Source organism: Prinia subflava, chromosome 9 (assembly GCF_021018805.1).
Source record: "Prinia subflava isolate CZ2003 ecotype Zambia chromosome 9, Cam_Psub_1.2, whole genome shotgun sequence".
Classification (NCBI taxonomy): Eukaryota; Metazoa; Chordata; class Aves; order Passeriformes; family Cisticolidae; genus Prinia; species Prinia subflava.
In genome coordinates, this window is record NC_086255.1 from 23,939,698 (window position 1) to 23,967,338 (window position 27,641).

A 27,641-nucleotide genomic window follows, 5' to 3' on the forward strand; every position below is an offset into this window, starting at 1 on the left:
TGTTGTACATATAGGTTATTTATTTTTATGTAGTCCTCTTGGTTTTTATCATCACACTGAGGACTGATTAATGATATTTATTTCCAGTGTTAGGGAAGGGAATTTGAAGAATGAACAGGCTAAAGTCGCATAGTAGGACCATAGTGAGCTAAAATCACACAGACCTTGATGTTTACTGAGTAGTCATATTTTCGGCTCCATGACAGTTTTGACATATTTAATACACATGTTAAACTATAGGCATTCCTTTCTTCATGGAATTACCACACAGATATGAAAGAGGAGCATATAGTAGATGAAGGAAAAGAAGCATGGTTCAGTATGGTGTATTCTGAAATAGGATTTAAAGGTGAGGAGAGCAGAACAGAAGGTACAGGAGACGGTTCAGTTCTAGTGAATAGGACAGTAAAGGTAAAAAGCTGTGGGTTCATGACCTGATAGGATGAGCTAAAAGGTGTCAAAGACAGAATCAAGGCTAAATGGAGCTTTGTGAGTGACTCCAAATCCCACCTTTTTCTATTAGGAGTACAACAGAAGCATTGCTGTGAGACAGAAGTATAGAGAGTTACATCAGAGTGAGGGCATATAAGAACTGAGATATTTCTTTCCCAAATCTTTATGGTGTAATGGGCACACCTGCTCTGAGTCAGTGGTACACCATTTGTTGGCATCACCAACAAATAGGCTTGGTTGAAGCCAGGCCTACTGTGCAAACCCTGAGGAATTATGCTAAGCTGTATCTCTTCACCTAAAGAATTTGGGTTTTAGTGGGAGTTAACAGGACCAGCCTGAACTGAGACCAGACATTTCTAAAACTTCTATGACTGCCACCAGAAAGGAGTTTGACTGCAAGCCCATCACTACACCACAGATATCTGCAGCCCGAGTCTGAGCTCTCCTGCATGGCAGTGGCTGCACAGTGATCTCCCCTTGAGCAGGGGTGCCTTCCAAGGCCACTCCTCAAGGTCAAGAGATCCCTTGCCTGGCATCTGGAATCTACGACAAGGTAAGTGACATCTTATGTTAAATCTAAAGCATACTCTCTGCACTTGACCACCTTGTTGTCATTGTTTAGTAACTGTTTAATCATCATCATTAAATCACTCTTTAATAAAACTTTTTGGTTAGCCCTACAATAATGACTTCTCTTAATAGCTTGAAAACTCTTTGATATATTGCTGAATGCCCGAGTTGCTTTGCTCTCTGCTTCCTGGAAGAGAAAAAAATAGGTAGGTAGGTATTTGTATTATTAAGTTCCACCCAGAAACTTTGTGGGGCTGGAACGTCATTTACAATAATGAAGCAATCAGTTCAGAATGGTATTACAAATTGTCACAGCTGACACATAGGGATAAATGGCTCATCCAGAATGCATTCAGATGGGGTTCCCAGTCAACCAACTGAACTGCATTCAGCAGCACTTAAAAATAGTAGCAGATATTTATCTATTTCCCCATACTGGGAGCTTAAACTCTGCAGGTGTAGGTGAAGTGTATGTGTGCCAGGGCCAGTTCAGTGTGTTTCTGTGAGTTCCTTTTCCTGTTGGCTAACTCTGTTACTTAAAATTAAATGTTGATTGGAGATCAGAATTCAATTTTATACAAGATCCAATGCAAACCAGAAAATCTAAACAAATGGTAGAAAATCTGATCCGTAAAGGGGTGAACTAGTGACTTCTAAGAGTGTATGTGGCAAAGTGTCAGCCCACCAAAGTCAGCCAGGCTATGCCACCAAGCAGGGAAACACAGATCCAACTGTAACACTTCAAGAGTTTAATGAGAAGTTTCTGTTAATACAAAATGGAAACTAAAGCACTTCCATCTGTTACTCCTTGATGAAAATGCTTATTTCAAGGCTATATTCTTCTGCACGGGAAGGGTAATGGTTTATCTACAAATGCATGTTCAACACTCCAACTCACTCTTAACTTAATTTGAATGCCTTTAGTAACAATGGAGGATGCTCACATTGCCAGCCTCACAGATCAAAACTCACAGCATGATGGTTTGGGGGGAAATGCATGATACATGCAAGAAAATTACTTCACCAAAAATCTTCTATGCTAGAGACCAGGCCTAAGGCAGATAGCCCTCAATAACAGGGTTTGTACAGTCCATCACAAATTCTGGCCCAGATATGAAATAGCTGTAGTGTTGCATTCCTCAGCATAAAGCAAGTCAAGCGATAGGCTGTATTACCTTTATTCCAGTCTAGTGACAGGGCAGACATTAAACACTGCAGTCTCCTATTGCAACACAAATACACTGGGGAGATGAAGTTGGAGTGCAGAAGTCATTTCAGCTAAGCCTGCCTCTGAGCAAGGGATTTTAAGCAGTAAAATTTTCTCAGGAGTGTAACACAGATTGAGGATAATGCTGTTACCATCAAATTCTTGTTATCTTCAAGTCTAATACACTGGCATATACAAAGAACCTGTGGAGGAACAAGCAGGGGAACAAGCAAATCCAAATACATGATATTGTCTTGCAGGGATCTGGTTTAACTGAAGGCCCAGTTATGAAGAAGGAAAACAGGTGCATAGAAGAGTTGCAAGCCAATGGAGTTAGAAACCATGTAAAAAAAAAATCTATGAATGCCGAGGAGCAGTAAAAAAGCAAGGAGAGAGGATAAATATCTTTTGTGGCTAAAGCAGAGTGAAAGGATTCCAGCAAATGTCTTTCTAAAATCTGTCAACTAATAGGACTGTAAAAAAGTGAACTACAACCCAGCATGACTGTGAGAGAACACCCTTTCTAATAAGAGAGGGAGTTGATAAATGATGTGTATCAGTTCCTTAGGGCTCAAAATGAATGTAGGCTGTATGTATGTGTATCTTCAGAGGTCTGAACTTAATCAAGTTCATGCAGGAAACCTCTGGGGTAACCTGGACCATTTGGGTTCCAGGCTAGAACTCCCAGAAATGTTCCTCACACTGACTGGTACTTGATGTTCTTAGACTGTCTGAAAGTCTGCAGTATAATACTTGCAGATTTTAGTTTATGTTTTCTTTAGTATTTTCTGCTTGCTTTTACTCTAGATTTTTTTTAATTTAATTTAATTTTATTTTATTTTTCAACAATGGAATATTTGAGTGATAGAAATGAAATGCTGTAAAATGAATATGGAAAGATGAGGAAGACAGTGCCTGTGAAATCAGGAGTGTGGATGTTTTCTTGTACTAGTTTCTATCACTTGATTCTGGTCTGTGTGTTGTAATGGCACAAATCCAGCTGGAAAACTGCAAGGCTGGAGCTCATAAGCTTGGAAGGGTCACTAGGAAAATGCAGTGCTTTCAGGAAATGGTGTTGATTTTTGTGGGTTCTCCCACAAAGGCTTCTCTGTTTCAATTGGTGCTGGGTCAGTATCGGCACAATGTCAGAAAGCAGTATGACTGTGCTTGAAATAACAAGCAAACTCTCACCTATCCCAACACCAAAGATTCTAGGCCTCATTTCCTCTTCATTTCTGACTGTGGCATTACTGTCCATATCAATTTGGTTTGAAATCCCAATACAGAGCATAAGTTTTTTATATGAGTAAAAGTAAACCTCTGTTCAATTGCACAGCACATGATGCTTTGGGGTTCTGTCCTGGTTAAATACGAGCTTAAATATTAAAACCCAAGAGGCTGGGAAATAAAAAGATATTAAAACTTGCTGGTAGGCTTCCTGGAACTTTAGGCGGATGCTGACAAGTACATGTGCTGCCTGTAGCAGTTTTTGCAGGAAAAGGGTTTTATTCCAGCCAGAGATCCCAAAAAGCATGGGCTCAGAGGTTATCATTCCTGTGGAAAAATTTCCAGAAATAAAATAAGTTAAGCAAATGTCTCAGTCCCTGGCTGTCTGAAAATGGCAGGTAGTGAGGTTTCCATACAATGATTTCTTTGTCAGAAGAATATTCCATATGCTGCCATAGCTATTCCAGTTTTCTGTTTATGAATGCAGCATCAAAGGTGTGAGACTGAGCCTGGATAAATAGAGGGATTCATAGAAGTAGGCCAAATCTAGACCTTGGTTAAACCCATGGATGATTGCAATTGACTTCAAAGTGAGCACAACCTGGTCTGCAATGAATACCAGGCTGGTTGCAGCAGTACCAGCTTCCTCATTCCTTCCAGCCTAGGCATTTATACTCAAAAGGCTTTTCTACATGAAAAAATAGCAGTACTAAAGTTATAGGAATATGAGTCTGGTTTTTTTTCAAATCCTGCTGGAAGAAGGAATAATGCTTTGTAGAAGTTGCTGTGTCCTCATCTGATGGGGGTAGCAGCTCCTCTGAATGGCTCCTAACCTGTTTCAGTCAAAGCCACTCTGGTTAACAGAACTCTTGTGTTAGAGCTAATGTGGCCCCTTTTGGCTAACACAGGTGAGAGGAGTTTAACTCCCAAGAGAAGCAATACCAGCAGACTCAGAGGACGAAGAGCCCTGGCCTCCTTTTCCCCTGAGCTACTCTGGGCACATCTTCCTTTCTCCATCTGCCTGCATGGTGGACACCAGGCTACACTCTGTATCTGAACCTGTATTGATGTTTAGCTTTGCCTGTTAATGAGAAATACCTTTATCAGCGAGGCTTAAGATAATCTGGGTATAAATTTGTAATTTGTGCTAGACCACAATAAGATAATGTGCTGGTTTTGGATGAGATACAGTTTATCTTCTTCACAGTGGCTAGTGGGGAGCTGTGTTTTGGATTTGTGCTGAAGACAGTGGTGATAATACAGAGATGTTTTTGTTATTGCTGAGCAGGGCTCCCACAGAGCCGAGGCCTTTCTGCTTGTCCCTCACCAGGGAGGAGACTGGGTGTGCACAGAAAGGGACAGGGGCAGAGCTGACCCCACGGGATACTGCAGACCATATTGCAGACATTGTGCTCAGTATATGAGAGCAGGGGGGATATCTGCAGTGATGGCATTTATCTTTCTAAGTAACTGTTATGTGGGATGGAGTCTTGTCCTCCTGGAGAGGACTGAACACCTGCCTGCCCAGGGGAAGTGAGGAATTAATTCCTTGTATTTCTTTGCCTGTGTGCATGGCTTTTGCTTTTCCTATTAGACTGTCTTTATCTCAACAAGTTTTCTGGCTTTTACCTTTCTCATTCTCTCCCTGATCTTGCTGGCCAGGGAGTAAGAGAGGCTGTGTTGGGCTTTGCTGCTGACTGGAGTTAAACCACCACAGCTATTCCTATATCCAAATACACCTATTCACCTTCTTTAGACTACTTTAAATGTAGCTGTTTCCCATGAGTGCAGCCTTGGCCTCTGCAGTGCCAAATAAAAGTTTGATGAGGGAGAGGGAAAAAAGGGCAATTTCTTTTATTTAGTTCAATTACAGCTGTTGTATTTCAATGATTGGCCATTGTGGTATGTGAAAGTTGTATGGAAGAGAAAAAGCCCAGGCCCTCCACTGAAAGCTGTTGGTGGATGAACAGGATGCTTTAAGAAGCATGAACACATCTATCCAAATTAGTTTCATTGTAAATGAAATTGCCTGTTACAAAGCATACGTACTGGAGAAGCAACTGTTGGAAAGGAGGTTTTGGACCCTGTTCACAAAATTTCCAGCTGCAAAGTCAAGTTCATTCCCCACCCCTGTTGTATAATGCTGTGATTCAGTTAGATAATGCTGTGTTTGCTATTTTGATTAGTGTCTTGGCAAAAGAAATTTAATTGGAAAATGCTAGCCCTTCTTATTTTTCATTTTTATTCTGTTGGTTTGCCTCTCTAAATGTTTCCATGTGAGCAACTTCACTCATCTTTAAAGAATGCATGTAGGAAAAAAGAAGATGTTTATTGAAGCCTTTAGCTATTATATTTAGCTATCTGCTTGTACTAGAAAAGGTCGAAACAAACAATCTCCTTGCTCTTTCTTGTGGAATTTTACTTAAGGAAAACATGTTATATACCAAGTGGGGGGTTTCTGTACCACCTTGTCTGGAAAGCATGTTTTCTGAAATTTCCTGGTGAGACCAGTCAGGGGCACTTTTGGGTTTAAATCCGATGTTGTGCTGAGCGCTTACAGCCTTGACTTGACCCGTCGCTTCCTGGATTTGGCTGTGCCGTGTCCGTGCCGCCCGGTCCCTCAGGCCGTGCTCCTGGGGAATGCCCAGGCTGCACGTGACCGGTGCAGGTACCTTTTTTACTGTGTGGTTTGTTTTTTATAAAATGGGCCTCTCGCTGGAGCCGCCTCTCGGTCAAACCTGCTGTGCCCCGGGCCGCTGCCGGCCGTCCCTCAGGGCGCTGCCGGCCGTCCCTCAGGGCGCTGCCGGCCGTCCCCCGCGGCTCCCCGGGCTCCGCCGGCCGTGATCGCCCGGCCCCGGACCCGCCGCCCCCGGCAGGTTTTGCACCGCCCGGGCCCGGCCCTCCCTCGCACCGAGCCCGCGGCGGGGCGGGCGGAGTGAGCCGGGGCGGCAGCGGCTCCTCCTCCTGCCGCTCCCCGGCACCGCCCTGCAGCGCCAGCGAGCACCTGGGACGGGCGGCGGTGGCAGCGGCTCCACGGGACCCGCGGTAGGCGCGACCCCGCGGCGGGACGGGCCGGGGCGAGGGGCCAGCGCCACCCGGTGCGGCGGGGCCGGGCGGGCCGGGGGCCGGGGCCGGGGCCGGGGCCGGGGCCCCGCGGGGACGGGACCCGGGGGCGGCAGGAGCCGAGCCGCCCGCGGGGTGACGGGCAGCGGCTCAAGGACCGGCGGAGGGAGTTCGGGGCCTGCGGAGCTCCGCATCTGGGAGGAAGTAACGCCTCTTTCCTGGGGAAATGTGCTTTCAGAGGAGAGGACGTGTTCTGCTGTTGTAGTTGCAGTTCGGTCCTTTTCTGTGTCCATAGTTTATCTTGAGTTTATAATTCTGGTGTGTACAGTGTCAGGGGAAAGCAGCCTAAGATGGTGCGCTGGCCATTAGCAGAGCTCCTTTTTTTTAACTCCCGAAGGCCATTTTCTCGTAGTATACTTTACCTTTTCTTATGCCATACGTACTTTGAATGTCTTTACGACACTTAAGTTTTTTGAAGTGTCTTCAGGTCACTTTAGCTGTCTTAAAACCGAAACTCTTCAAACTCTTGCTATGCTGTAGCTATATGCATGACAGAAGACAGCACTAACATCTCCATATTCAGAAAAGCAGTTCCTTCTTGTCCTCACCCTGTTTCTGGGCAGTAAGGGAGTACTTCTATGGAATATATTTTTCTTTTTAAAATATAGTTATAGTAGTTCCTGGAAGCCTCTTCCTGTTAAGGAGGAACTGTGGAGAGATAACGTTCTGGAGGGAGTGGCAGAAGCAGGGAAGGCAGCTCAGCCTAGCACGGGGACAGATGGCGCTGGGAGAGAAGGTGTGCAGAGAAAACAGACTGGAGGGGGGAGCAGTGCTGGTGCGGTGTGTTTTGATGAAGGAGCTGACTGTGAGGGTCATGCACCTGAAAGCCCGGCTGCTGTCGGAGGTGGGAGGTTCATGCCCTGAGACCTCCCCCAGCGTACAGCTATTTTCTGTGGCGTGAGTCAGTGCTTTACTGGAACACCCACGGTAACCTCAGAAACAATACAAAACCAGTGCAAGTGTATGGTTGCTGTAAGACCTGAGTGTATGAACGCTTTCCCCATAGCTTGTCTGTTTCTGTAATTTCCTGTATTTTGAGTTGCTCTAAGAGTCATGTGGACCACTCTCCTCCCACTGATGCAGCAGATAAATAGAACTGAGCATTGCTTACATGTTTGCCTGTAGCCTGTCTCCCGTGCATTTCTGCTGAGTGCCTAATGATTTTATGTCAACAATATTTATGATATTTATGTTCCTTTCTCTTGCTGGACCTTACTATAAGGTCAGAGGCCAAAATGTCTGTACTTAAAATTTCTGGAGTAGCCATCATATTTTTTCATATGATTTGTCACTTCTTTAACTTATTATTTGTAGTCCCCAGAAGTTTGAATTGTTAGACTGGAAACTCCATGAAATGTAAAAAGACATAACAAAACCAGCAGTGGGATGGAGCTATTTTATGGGGGTATTTATGTAGTCAGACTTGTAAAGACATAATGTTAGATAACAACTTAAAATACATAACTTGATCTACTATAAAAAAATCAAGCCGAGAAGTCTGTCTGATGTGGAGATTACAGGAGATGCTGTTTCCTGGACCTCTAGTGAGTTTTGGAAGATGGAGCTTCCACAGGGTCTGTTCACTAGCACTGCATTAATCAGAGCTGACCTAATTCTAGTTCTGTGATAGCAATGTAGGTATAAAAAATAAGAAGAAGCTCTAGTTAAAGCAGTGATATAATTGAAAAGAGCAGATGGTTTAATTGTGACTGTAATTGTACAGAAATAGTAGGGCTCTTGAGCAAACTGAAAGTTTCATTTATTTTTAGCCAAGCCTCTATGTAATCATTTGTAGAAACTTCTCTGTCAGCTTCAAATTGCAGTTGGAGGCTTCTGTTACATTAAATATTCAACTGAGTTATGGCACCAATGTAATTTCTTTTGTTTATTTCATACATTTACTACTGGTTTACTACCTTGAACCATGTTTCTTATTGGGTATATTTTAAGTGTTTTATGTGAACTTATGGAAATAGGGGCAGGGACTTGTCAGCTGTGTGCAGTGCATTTTGTTTTGAGCTTCTCTTGAAGGTGGCAAAAGACTTTTTAAGAGAGAGGAAGTGAAAAGGCTGCATGTTTACCCCTTAGCGAGCAGCACTTTCACCTGCTTGAAACTTGAGCTGTCCCTCTACTTTTGCCAGTTTATTTGAAAGTGGGTGTGGTTGATATGAATGCTGAATTTCCTTCAGGCAGTTCCCCAAGCTGGGAAGAATGTGAAGCAGATCAGCAAAGCTAAGAACAACAATAGGTATTTACTGTGTAGTGCTTCTATTGTTGCTCTGTGTTCCTTCCAGATTTTATCAGCACTCTCTAGAGAATCTTGATAAGTTAGATTCTGAATGGGATAAACCAGGAATCAGTTATGGGTCAGAGTTGGGACTCAGTGGTGTCCTTCGAAGAGACAGTTCAATCACATTCTTGTGTGATTCTTGCTTGGCAGCTAGTTTTTTTGTTTTATGTGTGCAATTGTATCCATACTCCTCAGCTGTCACAGACGCTGAGTGTGGACCGGTGCCAGTTGTGAGATTGTGGCAACTGAATAAAACAACCCCACACAGCTCCACTGCCTGTTCACTGTACAGAGCCGTGTCACTGTGCCTGATCAGTAGCAATGCTCTTGTCTAAGATCTCCAAAGAAAGGGAAACAAGTTCTTCCCAGATATTGTCTCCTTTTTTTCCCTTGTTTGCTCTCTGCTTGAGAGAGAACATGCTGTCGGTAAGGGAAGGTTAAAAGTATTTTGGAATTCTTGTTTTGGTTGTTTGGGGTTTTTTTTCTTTTCCTGCAAAGTGTGGGTGGTGAGGGTTTTTTTGAGGGCATTGGGAAAGTGTTCACCAATAGGAGAGGTGGGCTTTCAGTTCAGGCTTTTGGATCTTAACTTCTGGTGGGCTTAAGAACTGTCAAATACATCAGCCCCTTATTAAAGGTCCAGATGAGTTTTAATGCTCCTGAAGATCTCTTGTTTGTGCTAAACTTTACTATAGCCATATAGTCAACATGTGTGTGAAGTGGTACTTGCTATAATTAATTCCTGCACCCCAAAGACCTCTGGCTTGGCTAGAAAAGCACATCTGGTTTGAACTTTGGCTGAGTGAGTTGCTCTGAATTAGGTGCTTAAGTTACCTGAAGCAGACAGGGTGAATATCCCTTTTATTATTGCTAGAGATAGCAACTTTAAGGTTGGGAATTTGCACTTTTCAGTAATCAGTGTACTTATCTATAGTCAAAATAACTGGTTGTTGGCTATGTGTGGCAGTGTTTTAAAAATACTTGCTTTTCTATTAGCTGGGAGAATAAATGCATCTTACAAATGTTAAGATTTAGGGGGAAAATACTTTTCAGTAGTAAGCTTTAAGGACTAAAGCTTGCTGATCTGAAGTACAGCCTAGATTTGAAGGCTATAGTCTTGCTTTCTTTTCACATTCCTTGTTTATGGTTGCTTTGAAATACCTGTCTCTCTATTTTACTACTCTAAGTTGGTTCTTGAATAATTCTGGGCCTGGAAAGAATTAATCAGCTGAAAACGAGCAATTCCTTATAGGCTGGAATGAATGAAGGTTTGTCCATTTGCTCACTGAGGGGTAGTAACCATCCCAGTGTTGCTGGACAGCTGAATGTGTAAGCCTCCTCTGTCCAGAAGTGAAAGTCATCACTGTTAAGAAGAAGTTGATGTCTTTACCTCTGGGGTAAGTCCTTCATCTGGGAGTCCCCAGGCTGTCAGCAGAGCGGTTCTGTCACAGTGTGGGGCACGTCCATGAGGAGTTTAGCCAAGGTCCCCTGCAGCTGCTGCAGGTGTGCCTGACTTTGGAGCTGTCCCTTGAACAGCTTGGTGTCAGTGTGGCCTCCTCCGCAGCCCCAACAGCTGCAGACCTGATGGAAACCTTTGGTCGTCCTTTTGTTCCTGTTGTTCCTCTGCCTTTGCAGGGGGCCACTCCCTGGCTCTGTGCTTCAGGCTCGGCACAGCAACTGATTAAAAACTGCTGGTGTGAAATGAACTATCAGATATTTTTTATACTATTTTAGACTACTGAATCCTACACTATTGCTGTAGTTCATGGAGTAATTGGTATTTACATATTCTGACTTGCAGTAATGGGGTAAAAATTATTCTTTCATGGTGGAACTTAAAATAGAGGAGTATAAGTCCCTGAGGCATTAGTCAGTTGAAAACATAGTTCAGACTATTTATAGTAAATTTTTTTGCAACAAATGATTTTCTGTGACAAGTTATGAGTTTGAAATAGAACAACCTCATTCCATTACTTCTTCAAACATCTCATAACCTTGTTTGCTTTTTTCCTTGCTTGTTTTGTTTATTGGAAGCTGTCTGTCTAAAATGTTTTGACTGTGTGCTTTGTATTTTTGAAAGAGAATATTGAAGAAGTGTGCTATGAAAGGAAGCACTTGCATCAGGGCAGAGTAGGGATCCAAAATGAAACTGACCTCTTGGAATTAACTTGGATTTTTGCTGCACATAGATCTTGAGAGTCCATGCAGCTCAACTAAGTTCCTTGGATTTTGAAGGCCTGAGTGTATATGTAGGACTTCTGTCACTGGAAAGGTCACATGAATGTTCTTAGTAATATTTTTATAGCTCGGTTGTGGCTAATGGGTGTGTCTTCCCATTCAGCTTTTCTTTGTTAGACATGGCATCTCTTTTCAGTTCTGTTTTATTTTGACTAAAGCTTGCAAGTGCTGCCTTTTGGATGCTCTTCCCACCCCACTTGCCCCAGCTGGTTAAAAAGTGATAGATTATATTCTGTAATAAAAATTATTATGATATTGAATTAGAAGCATCATCAAAACTGGTAGATCTCCGGAGTCTAATATCAGCAAGCAATTCAAATGGATAGTTTTTAAAAAGCCCTCATATTTGGGTTAGTTTGTGTTCCACAATCTATTCAGAGCTGTGAGTTGGTTTGGGTTTTTTGTTAAGGAAGGGTTTTTTTGTAGGAAGTGGATGATGTGTTTGTACTCTTTAAATATACATTGCTGGATGAAGTCCAGTAAAGGTTTGTAAAGGTGAACAATGAGAGAGAAGATTTGTGTAAAAGAGGTTTCCTGAGTTTTGGGTGGCATGAACTCAGCCCTGTTGGAAGATAAACCCATTCTACTATATTAGTTTTTTTCATAGTGAAAGGAAGGCTAGATAGGAGTCACATACATACACAGAAGACTTAATGAAAGAAACAAAATTGCAGGACTTTTTATCTGTCAGGATGAAAAATATTACAACTGATACAGGAGAGAACAACTTGTATGCTGCATTGCATGAGTCAAAGATAAATCCTGCTCAGGCTGGTGAAATAGCAGTTAGCCTGTTCAGTGCTGACTGTGGTTTGTCCTTGTCTTGGAAAAGCACAGTGGTGGATGCCTCAGCTCATATCTGATGAAAAACGACTGCATATTGTAAGGTGATAAATTCTGTTCTGCTGGTTTCACAATCAGGGATCAGTCTCGGAGCAGGTACTGTAATTTATAGCTTCAGGCTGCTTTGTCTACTATATCCTGGTAATTAACCTTGTGGAGGAGTCAAGGCCAAGGGTTTAACTTTACTCAGTGTTCCCTGTGAAATGGGCATAATTAAACAAATAATTTTGAACAAATAAAGGTTATGGTTTTTCATCTGTTTTTGTCCTCAAATTATTCTACCATGGCATAGCTAGAGCCTGAACAGCAGCCACTAAATAAATTCCAGGAGTGGGTGTGAATGCAGTGGCTGAGCTTACTGCTATTGCACTTTGAAACAGAAGTTTTCTGGCAGCCTTGAAGTTCCCTTTCTTTATTTCTACCATTGTTATGAAATTTGTATTTTTGTTATAAAAGTCTCGAGTTGTAGTCCTTTCCTTCTGTGCTGTCTCTTACAGAAGTGTATTTTCAAGATTGCTGTTGAAAGTCAAACACAGATTTAATCTTTTATGAACTGGTCTGTTCCCTCTTAGCTTTGCCAAGCAGCAGGAAAATGCTCAGGAGCCTCAATGGTTTATAGCTTGCAGAGTGAAGCATGAGAGTGATGTTCATTGTGGGAGTAAAGCCTCAGGTCTTTATTTAAAGTTCTAAGGTGGTCCTCTGGGATTGAATGCTGGGAATGGGGAGAGGACCTTGACAGTAGTTGTTCTTTATTTTCTTCAAGGCTTTCCCTCTGTCCGTGTGTGGTTTGGTTGTTTGGATTTTTCCCGTGTCTTATGCACTACATTTTTTATGACTGAGCAAACAGAGACCTTGCTGTTCCTGTGTCCTCCCACGCAATATTTGTATAGCAGGGTGGTTTCCATATCTTCTGTTCCCTTGCTGTGTCACCCCTTTGTTATCAGCAGGCAAGTGCTGCTCTTCACTACAATTTTAGTAAAATACTATGAATGTAGCAGGAGAGAGTGTGGAAGTTTAGAAGATGAAATGGAGGCTGAGTTGAGGGAATGGTTGGGAAAGGTAACTTTCTGTGTTAATATTTCTAAAATTAGAGTACTGGCCAACAGAGGCTGGAATGAACTGTGGAAAAGGTGGTGATCAGGGAAGATTCTAAACATGAGAAGTCGGTGTGTTTGCAGCTCTAGTTTGCCTGGAATCAAACCAGTTTGGGAAAATTTCCCCTTGGAAAAGCCCTGGATAAATACAGTGTTCAAAAGAAGCAAGTGGAACATTTTTATATAGAAACTAACATTTTCTTCAGACTGCTGAAGTTGGCTGTTTTTTCTCAACCTCAGCTCTCATTGCCAAAAGGCTCTTTTAATCTTGGGGTTTTTTTGAATTTGAAATGAGCGTTCTATATGGGATTAAAAGCAAGCAAACAGCCTTGCTAAGAAAAACAAAACCTATCGCATTGCTTCTCACCTTCTACCAAAAAAAAATTGCCTCAAATTTATACCTAAAGCTTTATTGAAAAGTCATCTTACAATTTTTTGAGTACTCTGTCTTTATTGTATTTACATGTAAAGCTAAAAACTAACTAAAAATATAATTATGGTTGTACCCAAAGAAGTAACACTAATTTTAGTGTTGTAATAATTTGTATGTAAAAATGTACACACTGACATTGTGCATGCTAAGAATCTAGATTGCAGGGGCTCTTTGCTTGGTTTTTGAGCAACATGGTAATAATTGTTCTTATGTAAAGCCCATTTGTGAATTAGAGAGTCTCTGAAGTGTGCCAGGCTGCCTTCTGTTGAGTTTTATTAATGTTATTTTTTTTTCTGCTGGCCTCTGCACTTCCATGCTCGGGTACCTGCCCGGAGGTGGCAGCGTGGGCCTGGCCCCTGGCAGCTCCCTCTGGCAATTGTGTGGCCGAGTGCCAGGAGCGAGGAAGCTGCCCACTTATTTTTCCAGCAGCAGAGGAGAATATATATTTTGCTTTTTGTTTCTCGGGCTCACGAGTTTGGGGTCAGTCTTTGCATGGGTAGCAGCAGGCATTGCTTTTCTAATGCTGAGAAACTGCATTCACTTATTTGTTGATTCTGTTGGACGCTACATGCTGAAGCAGACGTAAGGCAGGGTTATAACTTTTGGTGTGCTCTGTTCATTGCTGTTTCTGTTAGTTCGTTTCTCTCTCTTTAAATTTAAATGAGTATGTGCAGCGTGACGTCTAAACAATTTTTAAGTAAATTGTAATTTCCTAATTGTATTACCTTATTAAAAAAGAAAACCACAAAAAAGGTGTTTCTCCATTTCAGTGTAGCTATGCAATAGAGCCATGTAAACCAGAAAGGGAAGTTAATGTGATCATGCCAAATGAGAACAATTTCACAAGAACAGCACCCTCGCCAACTCCAACCAAATCCAAAACAAAATTCCACAGCTGAAACCCAAAACACAGCAAAACATGCCAGATGTAGTTTAGTGTCTGAAGGTAGTCCTTTAGGGGAAAGAAGGGAGAAAAAAAGGATAACTTACACAGCAATTCTAAAAATAGACTGTGAATTGTCATTAAAAATAACCTTCAAAAAGTTAACATTCATTATGGATATTTTCTTCATAGTTACTTTTAATATTCTTCCTGGTAGTTATTTTATTTAGAATAAGGCCCTTGTATTCTGGAAGCCAGTTTTCATTTTGTCCTTCATTTAGCTGTTCTTCCTTTTTGACCTCTGCTTCTATTTTGGACAGCTAATGACTTTGTGCACGTGTGTGCTGACAGAGGCACAATCCTTTCTGAGAGACCCAGTTTGTTCTAGTGATCTTATCCTATCGGTAAACCCTTCATATTTCATGGCAATGCTGTAAGCATGGAGGTGTATCCCTTCTGCTTCTTACTCTGACCTTGCACTTCTGCAGACGTTTGCATTTAGGGGCCTTCTAACAACCTCTGATAGTTACTCACTTGAAGGTATAGCTTCTTTGTCAGATGATTTTCTACTCTTCATTGATAAGACACTTCTGTATAGGCTGGAAACTTTGGGAGATTTTAATAGCACAGTAAAAGAAGAATGTTCAAGTAATACATCCTTAACAATAATAGATAAAGCAAGCACTAAGTAGCAACTGCAACAAATAAAAATAGTGTGAAGAGTGACTCTGCAACTGCTTAGCTGTCTGTTTATTAGTCAGGAAATGGGAAGAGGTTTCTAAGGGAAAAGCTGGGACAAAGTGTGCAGGTTATGCTTAAATTTTGGTAACTGGCTACTGCATAAATGTTGCATCCTAGTGTTGTGTGGTGTCATGAGTGAAGCATTCCAGAAAATAACTGTATCACACATCCTTTCCAGGTCTTTGCAATGAGTTACCCGGGCTATCCCCCAGCGGGTGGATATCCACCAGCTGCCCCAGGTAAGTTGTTCAGATGAAGTAAATGTTGAATGCAGTGGTTGTCCTGTCTGGAGTGGAGAGATGGCTTGGATGAATAACAAGACTGCAGAGGGTTTCCTTGACTCACCAAAGCTTTCTGTACTCTCTTGTTAAGTCCTGTTTTATCTGGGCTAGAGATTCTGATTTGTCTAATATGTGTGTTCTGCCATGTGCTCGTATAGTAAGGTCCAGTTTCATTTATCTGCAAGCACAGAGCATTAGGAGATGGTTTTAACTTGACCAAATATAATAAATGACAAGGATCAGTGTCCAGTCGATAATTCTCCAAGGGGGTGGTAACAAATAAGTATGGGGAGAAATCATTCATATAGCTTAAAGCCATATCCCCCAAAGAAACAGGAAATTATCCTTAATTCACTATTCTTAGGCAGGTGGCTGCATACAGAAGGGCTGTTAAAAAGAGTAGCACTTATAACAACATAAAGCTGATGGAATACTCAACCACTGCTTGGTTGTCAAGCTGAACTTCACAGTATTGCTGAAAGGTAGAAAAAAAGGACTAGAGTCATGCAGGTATGATAAAGTGTGGACTTAGGCAGGCTAGCTCAGGAAGGGGAAAAGCTGTGTACAGTGAGAAGCCCAACTAGCTGGGAGGATAAAGCCTATTTCTCAGCAGAATGTTCTGTCTTAAGTTAGACCATACTGCTGTGTGCAGACGAGTTTTATGACTTTGGTGTCTGTAAATGTACTGTTGCGCTCTGTGGGCACCTCTCAAATTAGCAAAGTGGAATTAATAATTATTGTGCAACTGGAATACCCAGAAAACTTTGTACTTTAGGTGCTCTCAAGTCAAAATATAGTGTTAACAGCCTTGAGTGCTAACCTTCGAATAGATTTAGAGTTAAGTGAGAACTTACAGATTCACTGATGACTAACATGTTCAGAAATACCCAGTGAGACTTCTCATTTTATAATAATTGCACTGCTACTTTGCACCTCTTCCGTTGATTTTCCTGGTAGTGTTGAAAATACATTTCATTAGAAATTTAAGTAGGAAAAATTTTTAAAAGCCATAGATTTTTGTTTCAGCACATCTGTGTTTGATTTCAGGTAGCAGTCCTTGGGGTGGTGCTGCCTATCCACCTTCAAATCCACCTCCAATTGGTCTGGAAAATGTGGCTGGCTATGCCAACCAGTTCAATCCCAGCCACATGGCTGGAATGGTGAGTTTACTTTCATTTCATGTGTTTCATTTCGATCCTTAAGGGCAAAGTTGTGTTTCTGGCATTGTCACTGAGAGGTTCATCACTTGAATTCTGTGCCTTTATGTCTAATCTGTTTAGGTGTTGAGCATTCAATATTGCCTATTGAAGAAAATGGTTACTGCAAGCTATTTCTTATTTTAGGAAAACAGAGCACTAGTTAAATGTTATTAACAGTCTAACTTCAAAAGTTATGGACATAAAACTAATATAACTTGGCATTTGCTGTATAGAGGAATAGGGAACTATTAACACAGAGTATCTACTGTTAATATATTTACACAGGTGAACACAGTCTGGATTTTGCCTATTACCTGCATTTTGACCAGTCAGAGTAAGGAAAAAGGCTGTGCAATTAGAGGCATCAATGATTTATCCTTGAAAAGAATATGGGATCAACAGTCTCTTACAAACACTGATATTTAACAGATGGAAGTAAAAACCCTTTACATTGACTGAAGAAAATGTAGGTGTTTCCAATTTGATTTTTTTTCATAGAGCAGAAGTGAGTGACACTTCTGACAACTTTCGTCTTCAGAAATCTGTTCTACTGCATGATGAATGAAGTTTGTAGGAAGATATTTGCATTATAGATGTCTTTCTGAGGCAGTGATGAAATGAAGTGATTTGGCAGCCAGCAGGCAAATTGAGCAACAAACTATCTAGAGTGCAGGAGGCAGTATCCACAGCAACTAGCTTCTGACAATGCTGCAGTTATCAAATGTCACTTCTGGTTTCTCTCTGGAAGAGGAGTTTCAGTGGTAAGATTTTGATTGGGAGTGGAATATCTTCATTTCAACTTCTGCATAAGTCTTTCCAAATGTAGTCCAGGAACTCCTGCTAGTTGTAAATTATTAACACATCATAAAGTAGCCAAAGGTTGCTTAAAGTCCTTGCACCCAGGTTCACCCTTGTGATCACACAAAGCAGCCATGGGCAAAGAAGGGATTATTTGGTGTAAAGTTTTAGGCAGATTTTTCCATCCTGCTTGCTATCTTTTGCAGATAAAGGGCTGTCTGTCTGTGTTGGTGGGGAGGTTATATTGTATTAAGCATGTTGCTGAAACTCAGCTGTTTGTACTCGCTTCCTGTCTCTTGCTTTATTGCTGTCATTGCAGGCATCCAACCTGGCGGGGACCTTTGGAGGGACAAATGTACCACAGAGCATGTACCCTTCCACACCTGGGGGCTATCCAGCAGTTCCTCCAGGTGGCTTTGGGCAGCCCCCGCCGGGACAGCAGCCCTCGTACGGAGGGTACGCTCCACCGGGAGGAAACCCGCCGTCCGGAATGCCGCCCTACCCGGGATACGGGGGCGGCCCTGTGCCGGGCCAGCCCACACCCCCGCCTGGGCAGCAGCCCATGGGCTATCCAGGACTTCCAGCAGCTCACCCAGGGCAGCAGCCCGTGCCAAACTACCCAGCAGGTCCAGCTGTGAACCCGTCTATGCCCTCTTACTCGGGAACTGCTGGGCCTGCAGTCACTCCTGTAACAGTAAGAGCATTCACTGCTTTTCTTTTGAGGTGTGACTGTATATATGTTCCTCTACACTTTCTTTGCGTGTATTAGTGTAAACCGATCATAAAACTGAACAGAAAGTTATGGAAAGAAATTTGAGTGAAGAGAGGGATGCAATCTTTTCAAATGCAAGCAGTATAGGCTCATATGTCTTGAAACAAGTTATGTTTTACTATTGTATCCAAGAAAAAAGATTTGATATGAATTTAAGTTAAATAATTTTGCCTTTCCTAACTTTAGCAAGTATTGCCAGCCATATATATATAGTATCATCACACTTTAATTAATTGGAAAGCAAATGTAATGTCAGCAAACCTCAATCTTGCATTTTCTTGTAATTTGTGTCTAGAAATTAACAAATTGCCTAAGGCAGGGTTGGTTTGAGTTTTCTCTATTACTTTTGTCACAAAAGGAAAATCGGTAACAGTGATCAACTTTCTTAAGTAGTAAACCACAGTATTTCACTATTTAACACTACTACTGTTTAACACTATTGATGTCATTGTAGCACGGAAACCGAGGAACGATCACTGATGCACCGGGTTTTGACCCTCTGAAGGATGCAGAAGTCTTAAGGAAGGCCATGAAAGGATTCGGTGAGCAGTCTGAGGATTTACATTTCAGTTAAAAGCAGAATTGCACCTCAGTTCAGCACTGATGTTTTCCAATTGCTATGTGTATATTGAGTGGGATAGCTCACATGTGATTGTCCTTGGTTATCAGAAGTACTATTGGAAGTTCAAATAGTTATAAAAAAACCTCATTGAGTTTGGTTTAGGTTTTCTTTGTACTCTTACTGTGTGATTGGGCGTAGAGCTCGAAGTTCTGTGGTTGTACACAAGAGTAGATACTGCAGATGAATTGAAGGCATTCATATCCTGCTGGGTTTAGAACAGGGTGAAATAGAGACAGAAAGCTGAATCCTCACACGAGGTGATGCTCATTCTGTGGTGTCTGTGTGTGTGCAGGAACCGATGAGCAGGCGATCATCGATTGTCTTGGAAGTCGTTCAAACAAGCAACGGCAGCAGATAATGCTGTCCTTCAAAACAGCTTATGGAAAGGTAAGTGCATTCTGAGAACATCAGGAAGAAGAAATAAGAGCCTGCATCCCTTCAGTGGAAGTCAGAAGACTTTGTGGTGAGAGAAAAAGATTGGAAGGTGCATTAGGGGAAGATGGTTTTTTAGTCATAGCCAGTTTGGCGTTCCACTTTTAACCCATGCTTGACTTCTTCATGCAGTGTTGTAGATGAAATGTGTAAAGCAGTTTCTATGCTAAAGGGTTACTTTGACTCTTTGATCTGTGCAGTCTATTTAATTGGGCCTTAATGACCTCAATGTACGTATTCCATTATGCTGGGTTTAGTGTTAAGTGGAAGAGCTTTACTTTGAACATACATTACTGGTACTGGTGCTTATGCATAAAGAATTCTTAGTAAAATGTGTATTTTTGGTGCTTGCTTTTGTCAAATTTGGTTTTTACAGGTCTTTTCCTTGTTTTTCCTTCTCATTAGGATTTGATCAAGGATCTCAAGTCTGAGCTATCCGGTAACTTTGAGAAGACAATCTTGGCAATGATGAAGACACCTGTCATGTTTGATGCTTATGAAATCAAGGAAGCTATAAAGGTGTGTGTAGGAGGTACAAATTTATAATATAGCAGTTGAGATGATAAAATATTTGGTCGCCATTTAAAAGTTTGGACTTACTTGGGATTACTTGCTTTGACTTCCTATACAAGGTTATATTCTGAATTTTTCCCTATATAATTTTATTACATTTCTTTTATACTAGGTTGTACAAATCAAGAACCTGAAGTGTTTCTCCTTTGCTTGTTTTAGGGTGTTGGCACAGATGAAAATTGTCTCATTGAAATCTTAGCTTCCCGCAGTAATGAGCACATTCAGGAACTCAGCAGGGTCTATAAAGCAGGTTAGAGCTGTTGCATGAAAATTCTCTTCTTACTTAATCGCTGACAGATATTATGAATTTAGGAAATAAGCAGGGTTGTATGAGGATTCATGACTATCTCTTTTACAGAATATAAGAAAACTCTGGAGGAAGCAATAAAAAGTGACACGTCTGGACACTTTCAGAGGCTTTTAATTTCACTTGCTCAGGTATTTATTTGCTTGCCAGGATTTTGAAATTCGTTTGTTGTGTGTTTGTGGGTGATGTGGATTTTATTTGGTTTGGTTTTGATTGGTTGTTTTTTTTTAATTTAAAAAAAAGCAGCCCATCAAAGCCCATCAGTAACACTTCTGGATCTTTTCATTCTTTCAGGGAAACAGAGATGAAAGTACAAATGTTGACATGTCTGTTGTCCAAAGAGATGTACAGGTCAGTAGAAATGCTCTATCATTTCTAACTATAGTTAACTCAATATGCTGAGGTTTGACTATGTGGATTCTGCTTACTGTTAGTTTTGGGTGCGTTGTGACTTCTGATGCAGTGCTTATGTTTGAGTGGGTGGAAGAGGTAGGAACAGCTGTGACAGAGCATTAGAGCTGTGTAGGTGCAATACAGAGATACTGAGGTGCAATACTGGGAGTACAGTCCATAGGATATTTTACCTCTCATTTTGTCAGGTCTTTGGCTTTTCCAAATGTTGGATTGTGCTGCTTACTAAGGAAATTGTCCAATGTGATTTGAGGTGAATTGCGTGTCGATTTAATGTTAAACTAGCCTTTGTGTGGTTATTAAGGAAGTCTGGAGTTTTGCAGCAAATAAGGCACTTGGACTTAGTAATGCTTGCCCCATTTCTTTTTCTGTATGTTCCATTTCACTATGTAACGAAGGGAAAACCCTGGATTGTTTTAGCCATACTAGTGTCATTTAAATAGTAATGTCATTAGCTTTCTACCTAGTGTGCCTTAGCCAAAACACAAGAACATCCCAGAACACACCTAGAATTGTAGAAGAGAAGCTAGATGTAAGGACTGTTAGGAAGAACAATTTTCAGGTACATTTCAAGACATTTTTGAACAATATCCCCTCCTTTAGTAATCTGGAGCTCTTGTGTTTGAGCACTTACACATCAGCAAGCCAGAAACACTACAAACATAGCATATTATAGGAGGGTTAGAACTAGTTGCTCTTTATTGCTTGCTCCTGTTTTGAGTAGTACATAGGCTAAGGAATAAGTATAAAAGAAGGAGAGGCTGCAAGGAAGCAAATCTGTAACTCAGCTGTTCAGCCTGACTACTGCTGTGAGTAATGAAGTGTGAATTCCCTTCTGTGTTCAGGAGTTGTATGCAGCTGGAGAGAACCGTCTAGGAACTGATGAGTCCAAATTCAATGCCATTCTGTGTGCAAGGAGCAGGGCCCACCTGAGAGCAGGTAACGATGTCCTACATAAACAGTAACTTCATTCTGTTGTGTGTAAGGATAAAAACGTACAGCACTGCTCTGTGCCTGAATTTCCTCCATCTGTAAAATGAGCCCAACGAGATACCAATGAAAAGCAGGGTGAATTCTGCTGAGGAAAAGGAAGAGTCACCTTTCTTAAATATCAGAGCAGGTAGAGGTCATACTGTGTTCAAATGATCCTCTGCCCAAAGAATTGAAAAACTAGCTTGTTTCAGTCTTGCATACTTGTGTGTGCAAGACACTTACAATCCTTCCCTTTTCACTTGCTAACGTAAGGTGCTACATCAGTCTGTCGTGGTGGAAATGTTTTAGTAAGTGCATAGAACTTTTACATTGTGCTCTTGGCATGCAAGGTACTTATGGAGGAAAGGGGTATGTATGAGAACCTGAATATTCTTAACTTTGAGATCCAAAGCTTTCCTAAGAGCATTGCCACTCTTTCTCTTACAGTACTTTCTTGGTGTAGCCCTTTAATGAAAAGGACAGATCTAGGCAAGCTAGAAGGAGCATGATAACATGTAAATGGTTGATAACACAGTATTAGTCCTTGAGATGTTCAAACTAGTGGGAGTACACTGTAGTGTCCAGCTGAGAGGTGCCATTGCAGTGAAGCCATCCAGCATGTTCCAGTGCCACCTCTGGTTGTGGAGCTGAAATCTTTGTGTTCCATTCACAGTGTTCAGCGAGTACCAGCGGATGTGTAACCGGGACATTGAGAGCAGCATATGTCGGGAGATGTCTGGAGACCTGGAGAAGGGCATGCTGGCAGTAGGTATGGGCCACCTTAGCAACTTCATTCCTGCTATTCTGCTGGCCTGGGTGGCACCTGTGACTTCAGCTAAGGATGTTCTTAGTAGTAGTAATTCCAGTTTTCTGCTTTTTATGTTGAGCTTTCTGTGAAGTCATTTATGATAAGTGAAGTGGGGCATTTCATTCACCTCAAAATGACAGATGAAGTTTTTTTAGTTCATGCAACTGCAGAATTTAAATTTCACGTGTTAAAATGGGGAGAGAATTATTAACTATAATTAACACTGTTTTAAGAAATGAACTTGTACCAGCTGCTGAGTGAGAATGGAGTATTTGGGACAATTTTGGAAATCCAGCAAAATATTAACCCTCTAATTAGTTATCTCTACCTCTATTTAGTAGAAAGTAAACTTAAATTTGATTGCAAAGGGGTTATTTTTTCCACATTTCCTGTGGCTACAATTTTGTTGAATCTTTGTTTTTAATTGCCCCCAGTACTTCTGAGGAGTGAAAACTCTTACCTCAGTTGAGTGTTGTCTCTTCAGAAGCAGTCATTTGTTTCCATGAGGTTGGGACAAGGCCTCAAGTTGCTGTGCAGTAGTTTTATTTAAAATGCTTTATTATAGATACAACTGTGAACCACTTTCCTGTCTTTTGATCTAAACTTCTTTTCCTGTTCATTACTGTAAATACACTGTGGTATCTAGAGATCATGCTTCAAAAGTGTTGTTCTTTGTTTTGAATATGGTAGTGATGTAACAAAAAAAAAACCTCCTCAAACAACCATATACAAAATACCCAAAAACTCCTACCAAAATAGGAAAAATTAGCTTTGCATCATTTGGAAATGAGATAGGAGAGGATATTTGGTTCAATCACAACAGATTTTTTTCGCTGAAGTTTCTAACAAAATCTTGACAAAGTGAAAATCAATTTGAAAAGCCTCATTTTTTCAATCCTGTCTTGTGCATGTCTGGACTACATACCTACCATTCTTATTCTGCTTGGCCACAGTGTCATTGTACTGATCTTTCAATGACCCAAACTGGATCTAGCTCGTTGTGTCTCATTCATTTGTCAACCAGGAGGAAACTTTGTCACTTCAGAAGCTATTGTTAGAAAACCAAGCTTAGAGAAAAGGGATTGCTCTGTTTGTAGAAAAAGATTGCCTTGGTAAAGAAACTGAGGAAACTGCTCAGAGTTTAGAAGCCATTTGACTTCATGGAGCTTCATAGTAACTTGACAGGTCTCTGTGTAGATCCAGATTCAAAACTGAGGCTGTAACTGGCAAACAAGTCAATAGCCTTTTGAGCAAGGCTTGTCATTAATATTCACTGAATAACTCCCTTTATTAAATAAATTCTGTGGGGTCTTTTATTTATATGTATATACATACATATCTATATCAGTAAATGATATTAACATCATTTGTTCTGTGAATCTTATTTGCAGGAAAAAAGGGGTTTCTAATTGAAAATATTTAATTTTGCTTTCTTTAAAGCTTTCTGGATTGTACAACTGGTAACTTACAACAACATCTTTAAATCTCTTAGAATGCAAGTGTGTTGTGTTAGTTAAATACAACAATACAGAAACATGCATTTCATTTTGTCATTCGTTTTTGAATAGCATTGTACATATCATTGACAGTTGTGTGGTGAGCTGCTATCTCTCATCTACATTTTCCTACTGAGAAAAGCACTTCTTCCTATACAGAATGTGTGCTATGAAAAACGTATCTAGGTTTACACCTTTAGTTCTCTGTTGATTCTGTGTGATTGATTTTTGATACCTTATTGTGCTATTAAATGTCAAGTGTGATCTGTTTCCTCTGTAGTTTGCCACAGTTTGCATGATTGTTTACTTGTAACTAACATTGCAGCAATAGATAGATTTTAATTCTGATCAGTGATGGAGGATTCTTTCATTATCCTGATTAACATGACAGTAATTTGACTTAGATTTTGCTCTTTCAGATTTCTAATAAACTGTGCTAATTAAATATAACTTCAAATCGTTACTAAATGAGCATGTTAAATTTTTTTCAGGAGTCCTGATGAACTTTGTGCCTAAAATAAGACGTTAAAATAAGGGTTGTGCTGACTCACCCTTAAGGAGAAGGAACCACCTAAGATTCTCTGCTATCCTAAGTGGTTTCCTAATTTGTACCAGGGCAGGACTTCAATTTGTCACACCTTGCAGATGCATGGCCTAAAAATTTAGAATTAATAAGCCAAGGAGCACCACTACGTGTGTGTTCCTTCAAGTCTTCTTCCCTCTCCTCACCCCCTCTTGTCCCTGAATAAACAAGAATCTGGTCATTAGAATTCAAAGGTTTGTTGTTGTAGAACCCTGGAAAGACTGGGGACTAGAATAACGTGCGTCCAACGTGGGGCCCAGGTGTGGATAGCTCTACCTTATGATACAAACTATCCTCCTACAGTTTGTTATGGCTGCTTCACACTAGATGGTTTCTAGTGACAGAAATGTTTGCTTTGAGCCATGCAGCGTAGGTTCTTTAACTGAATTGCAGCTACTGTTTGGATTAAAAATAATTTCAGTGACTAATGGAAGGAGTGGAAGCTGCATTGTATCAAGAGTATGTTTATGTAAAATTCAAGCATGTGACTGTTGGATAAACTCAAAAAGTTACTGAGTTCTGATTTTGGAGGGATGCCTGATTTCTGTAATACTGTTCCTTTTTGCAGTTAAGTGTCTCAAGAACACGCCAGCTTTTTTTGCTGAGAGATTATATAAAGCAATGAAGGTAGGTGTCTGTGACAAGTTACATAAACTTAGAGTGTGGGGCTTTTTAAATGCTTGTACAGCTCTTGGGAAGGAACTGTGCAGCTGAAGAGATTAGTTTTTAGTGGGCAGATGACTAACAGGATGCAGTCATTATTATGAAAGGCTGGAAAAATCTAGCTAATTTGATCCAACTTAACAGAGCAATGAATACAACCATACATAGAACAAAAATCTTCACTTGGTGAAACAAAAATATGCTTAAAACTGACTGAATTTGATAGATTTTAAATAGGGAATTATAGCAGAAATAAATAAGTAGGCCATTTAACTCACCAAATTTTCTTGACCCCCCCACCCCCATACCTTTGCCAATCCCCTTCTTTTTTGAGCTGTTCTTGTGCAGAGAAATTAGTGTCCTACCACTGAATTTATCAAAGCATGATAGACCAAATTCTGCTTAAGCTTATTAAGTCAGTGGGGGTTTGGTAGTAAACAGGGATTTTATTTTTTCCTAGCTGTATCATTCACTTTTCAGTACATTAAGCTGCAGCTTTGGTTGTTTCAGGGAGCAGGAACAAAGGACAGGACGCTGATCCGGATCATGGTGTCGCGCAGCGAGGTTGACCTGCTGGACATCCGCACGGAGTACAAGCGGATGTATGGCAGATCCCTCTACTCAGACATCACTGTAAGGCTCCCAGACCTTCCCTTCCCTTCCCCTGGTGCTGGCAAAGCACTGCTCCCTGTGCTGACAGCTGATACCTGCACTGAGTGCAGCTGCCTGGGCTGGGTTGCTGCATTTACCAGCAGGATGGAGGCTGGGCCAGAGGATTGAGAGCACTTAGGTTTGCATGGGGGCTAGATGAACTAGAGATGGGGAGGAAGCTAACAGGCAGGGAAGGAAAGGGAAATTGGTCCAGAGGGGTTTCTGAGACCCCTCTATCCCAGTCTCTTTATATGATCTTGCAGGAACCACGCAGTCCTCCAGTTCAGTAACAGTCGTGCTCTAATTCATTTGTTTGTTGGAAGAACATAAAGCTTCTAAAAATCTTCTGAAAGATTGCCTCCTCTTTCTCTTGAAAGTACAAGATTTTGCAAATAGACTAAACTTCAGGTTCTTTAGCAGTTGATCCACCCTTCCTACTGCTATTAAGAGCTGTAGCAACACCTGAGAGGATGCCTAGCCAATGGTAGGGTAATAAGAGCTGGAGGAGAGTGAGTGGTGTCACTTTTATTTACCTTGTAATGAGGGTACCAAACCTGTTAAGCCTCTGTTTATTCCTCCTGCTGTGGACACTGAAGGGTTGTAACTTGGTGGTGTTTGGAAAGAATCCTGCAGACATTCTGAAGGGGCTAGCATGTGCCAAATGTTTCTTCTACAGTAGTTACATGCCCTGTAACCACCAATGTGTGAATAAAAAGCAGTGAGACATTGGTGGAAAAGCTCTGTGTTCCTTCTTCCCCCCATTCCTCTTTTGATCTGGCACTGTAATTTAGCACTCAGAAAGCAGAACTGGCCATATCTATTTAATGGAGCAGAACTGGCCATATCTATTTAATGGACTAAAGTTGTCAAAACTTGCCTTCAGTAAATATGGGCTGTGCATGTCCAAAATTAGGTGTATGTAAACTCTGCTGCTTATTTCTGTAAAAGTAGAGCCAAAAATGTCCCTGGAAAGAAAGTTCTTACTTTTTCAGTTGTGGCTTCATCTCTTTTGGTTGTTCTTCAGCTTTTCTTTTTCTGGGTTCCTTTTCAGGGTGATACTTCAGGAGACTACAGGAAAATCCTACTCAAGTTGTGTGGTGGAAATGACTAAATGGCGCATCGAGCTTTTCTTTAAAAAGCTGCTGTTTTCATGTATTTGAAAACAGCAAAACATCTTTTTTTCTCCATAAGTAAATATGTAATGACCTGTTTCTTCTAAAGCAATTGCAGTTTAAATAATAATATTGCATATGTCTTCAGTTCAAAAGTAGCAGATAATAAATGCCCAGCCCCCCCAAAATACCAAGCTTATGCACCATCTACTCAGGATTCTGTATAGCAGCCTCAGTAATCAATAAATGGCAGGTCATTTTTTCTTTTCTGCTATGTCATGCTGAAATAATGTTTGTTTTATGAAACAAAAATCACAGTTGTATGATTTAAGGTGTTCTTTTGTATAAACGTTGAGTGCCATTTTAATGCAAGTTTTGTATCTATTGTATGCAGAGTTGATTTTGGGCTAGCCCACTTCCTGATATGTGGAGATAGCAGCCTCGAGGTTTTGTGTCTAGTTAAGACTGTTTTAAAGAAGTTTTGTAAAGTTGTTTTTTTTTTACATTGGTTCTTTTCAAGGAAGATGTGTTCCACATTTCATTCTTGCTAAGGCAGACTGTCCCAAGGCAGTAGTAATGTTGGCAGTAGTAAGGATTCTGTCATTAATGTTTAAAGGTTTTGGATCGTGCCTTAAATATATGTATGTAAGAAGAGTTTATGAAATTAAAGCTGTCTAAGTCTTTGCAGACTGTGCCTTTTGGTGTTCATATTGATGTATGTGAGTGATGACTCAGTTTATGTAACTTAGTTTTTCCATAGGAGTTCTCTTGCACAGGGTTATTCAGAAATTGTTGTTTTGATGAAAGTTTGGGAGTTGTGTGCTGTTGATGAGCAATTGTCTGTACATGATACATGTAATCT

The 27,641-nt window shown here is 40.9% G+C and overlaps 1 protein-coding gene across 1 annotated transcript; it reads left to right on the forward strand.

Annotated features, from left to right (window-relative positions):
* The first annotated feature begins 6,360 nt into the window (after window positions 1–6,360).
* Window positions 6,361–27,466, forward strand: ANXA11 (annexin A11). The gene is made up of 15 exons (XM_063405943.1): window positions 6,361–6,502; window positions 15,278–15,338; window positions 16,428–16,540; window positions 17,697–18,071; window positions 18,604–18,691; window positions 19,064–19,158; window positions 19,609–19,722; window positions 19,936–20,026; window positions 20,135–20,214; window positions 20,378–20,434; window positions 21,340–21,433; window positions 22,140–22,235; window positions 24,922–24,980; window positions 25,527–25,649; window positions 26,719–27,466. Exons 2-15 carry the CDS (start codon window positions 15,287–15,289, stop codon window positions 26,776–26,778), a joined length of 1,497 nt encoding a protein of 498 aa, XP_063262013.1. The 5' UTR covers window positions 6,361–6,502; window positions 15,278–15,286; the 3' UTR covers window positions 26,779–27,466.
* The last annotated feature ends 175 nt before the right edge of the window (window positions 27,467–27,641 follow it).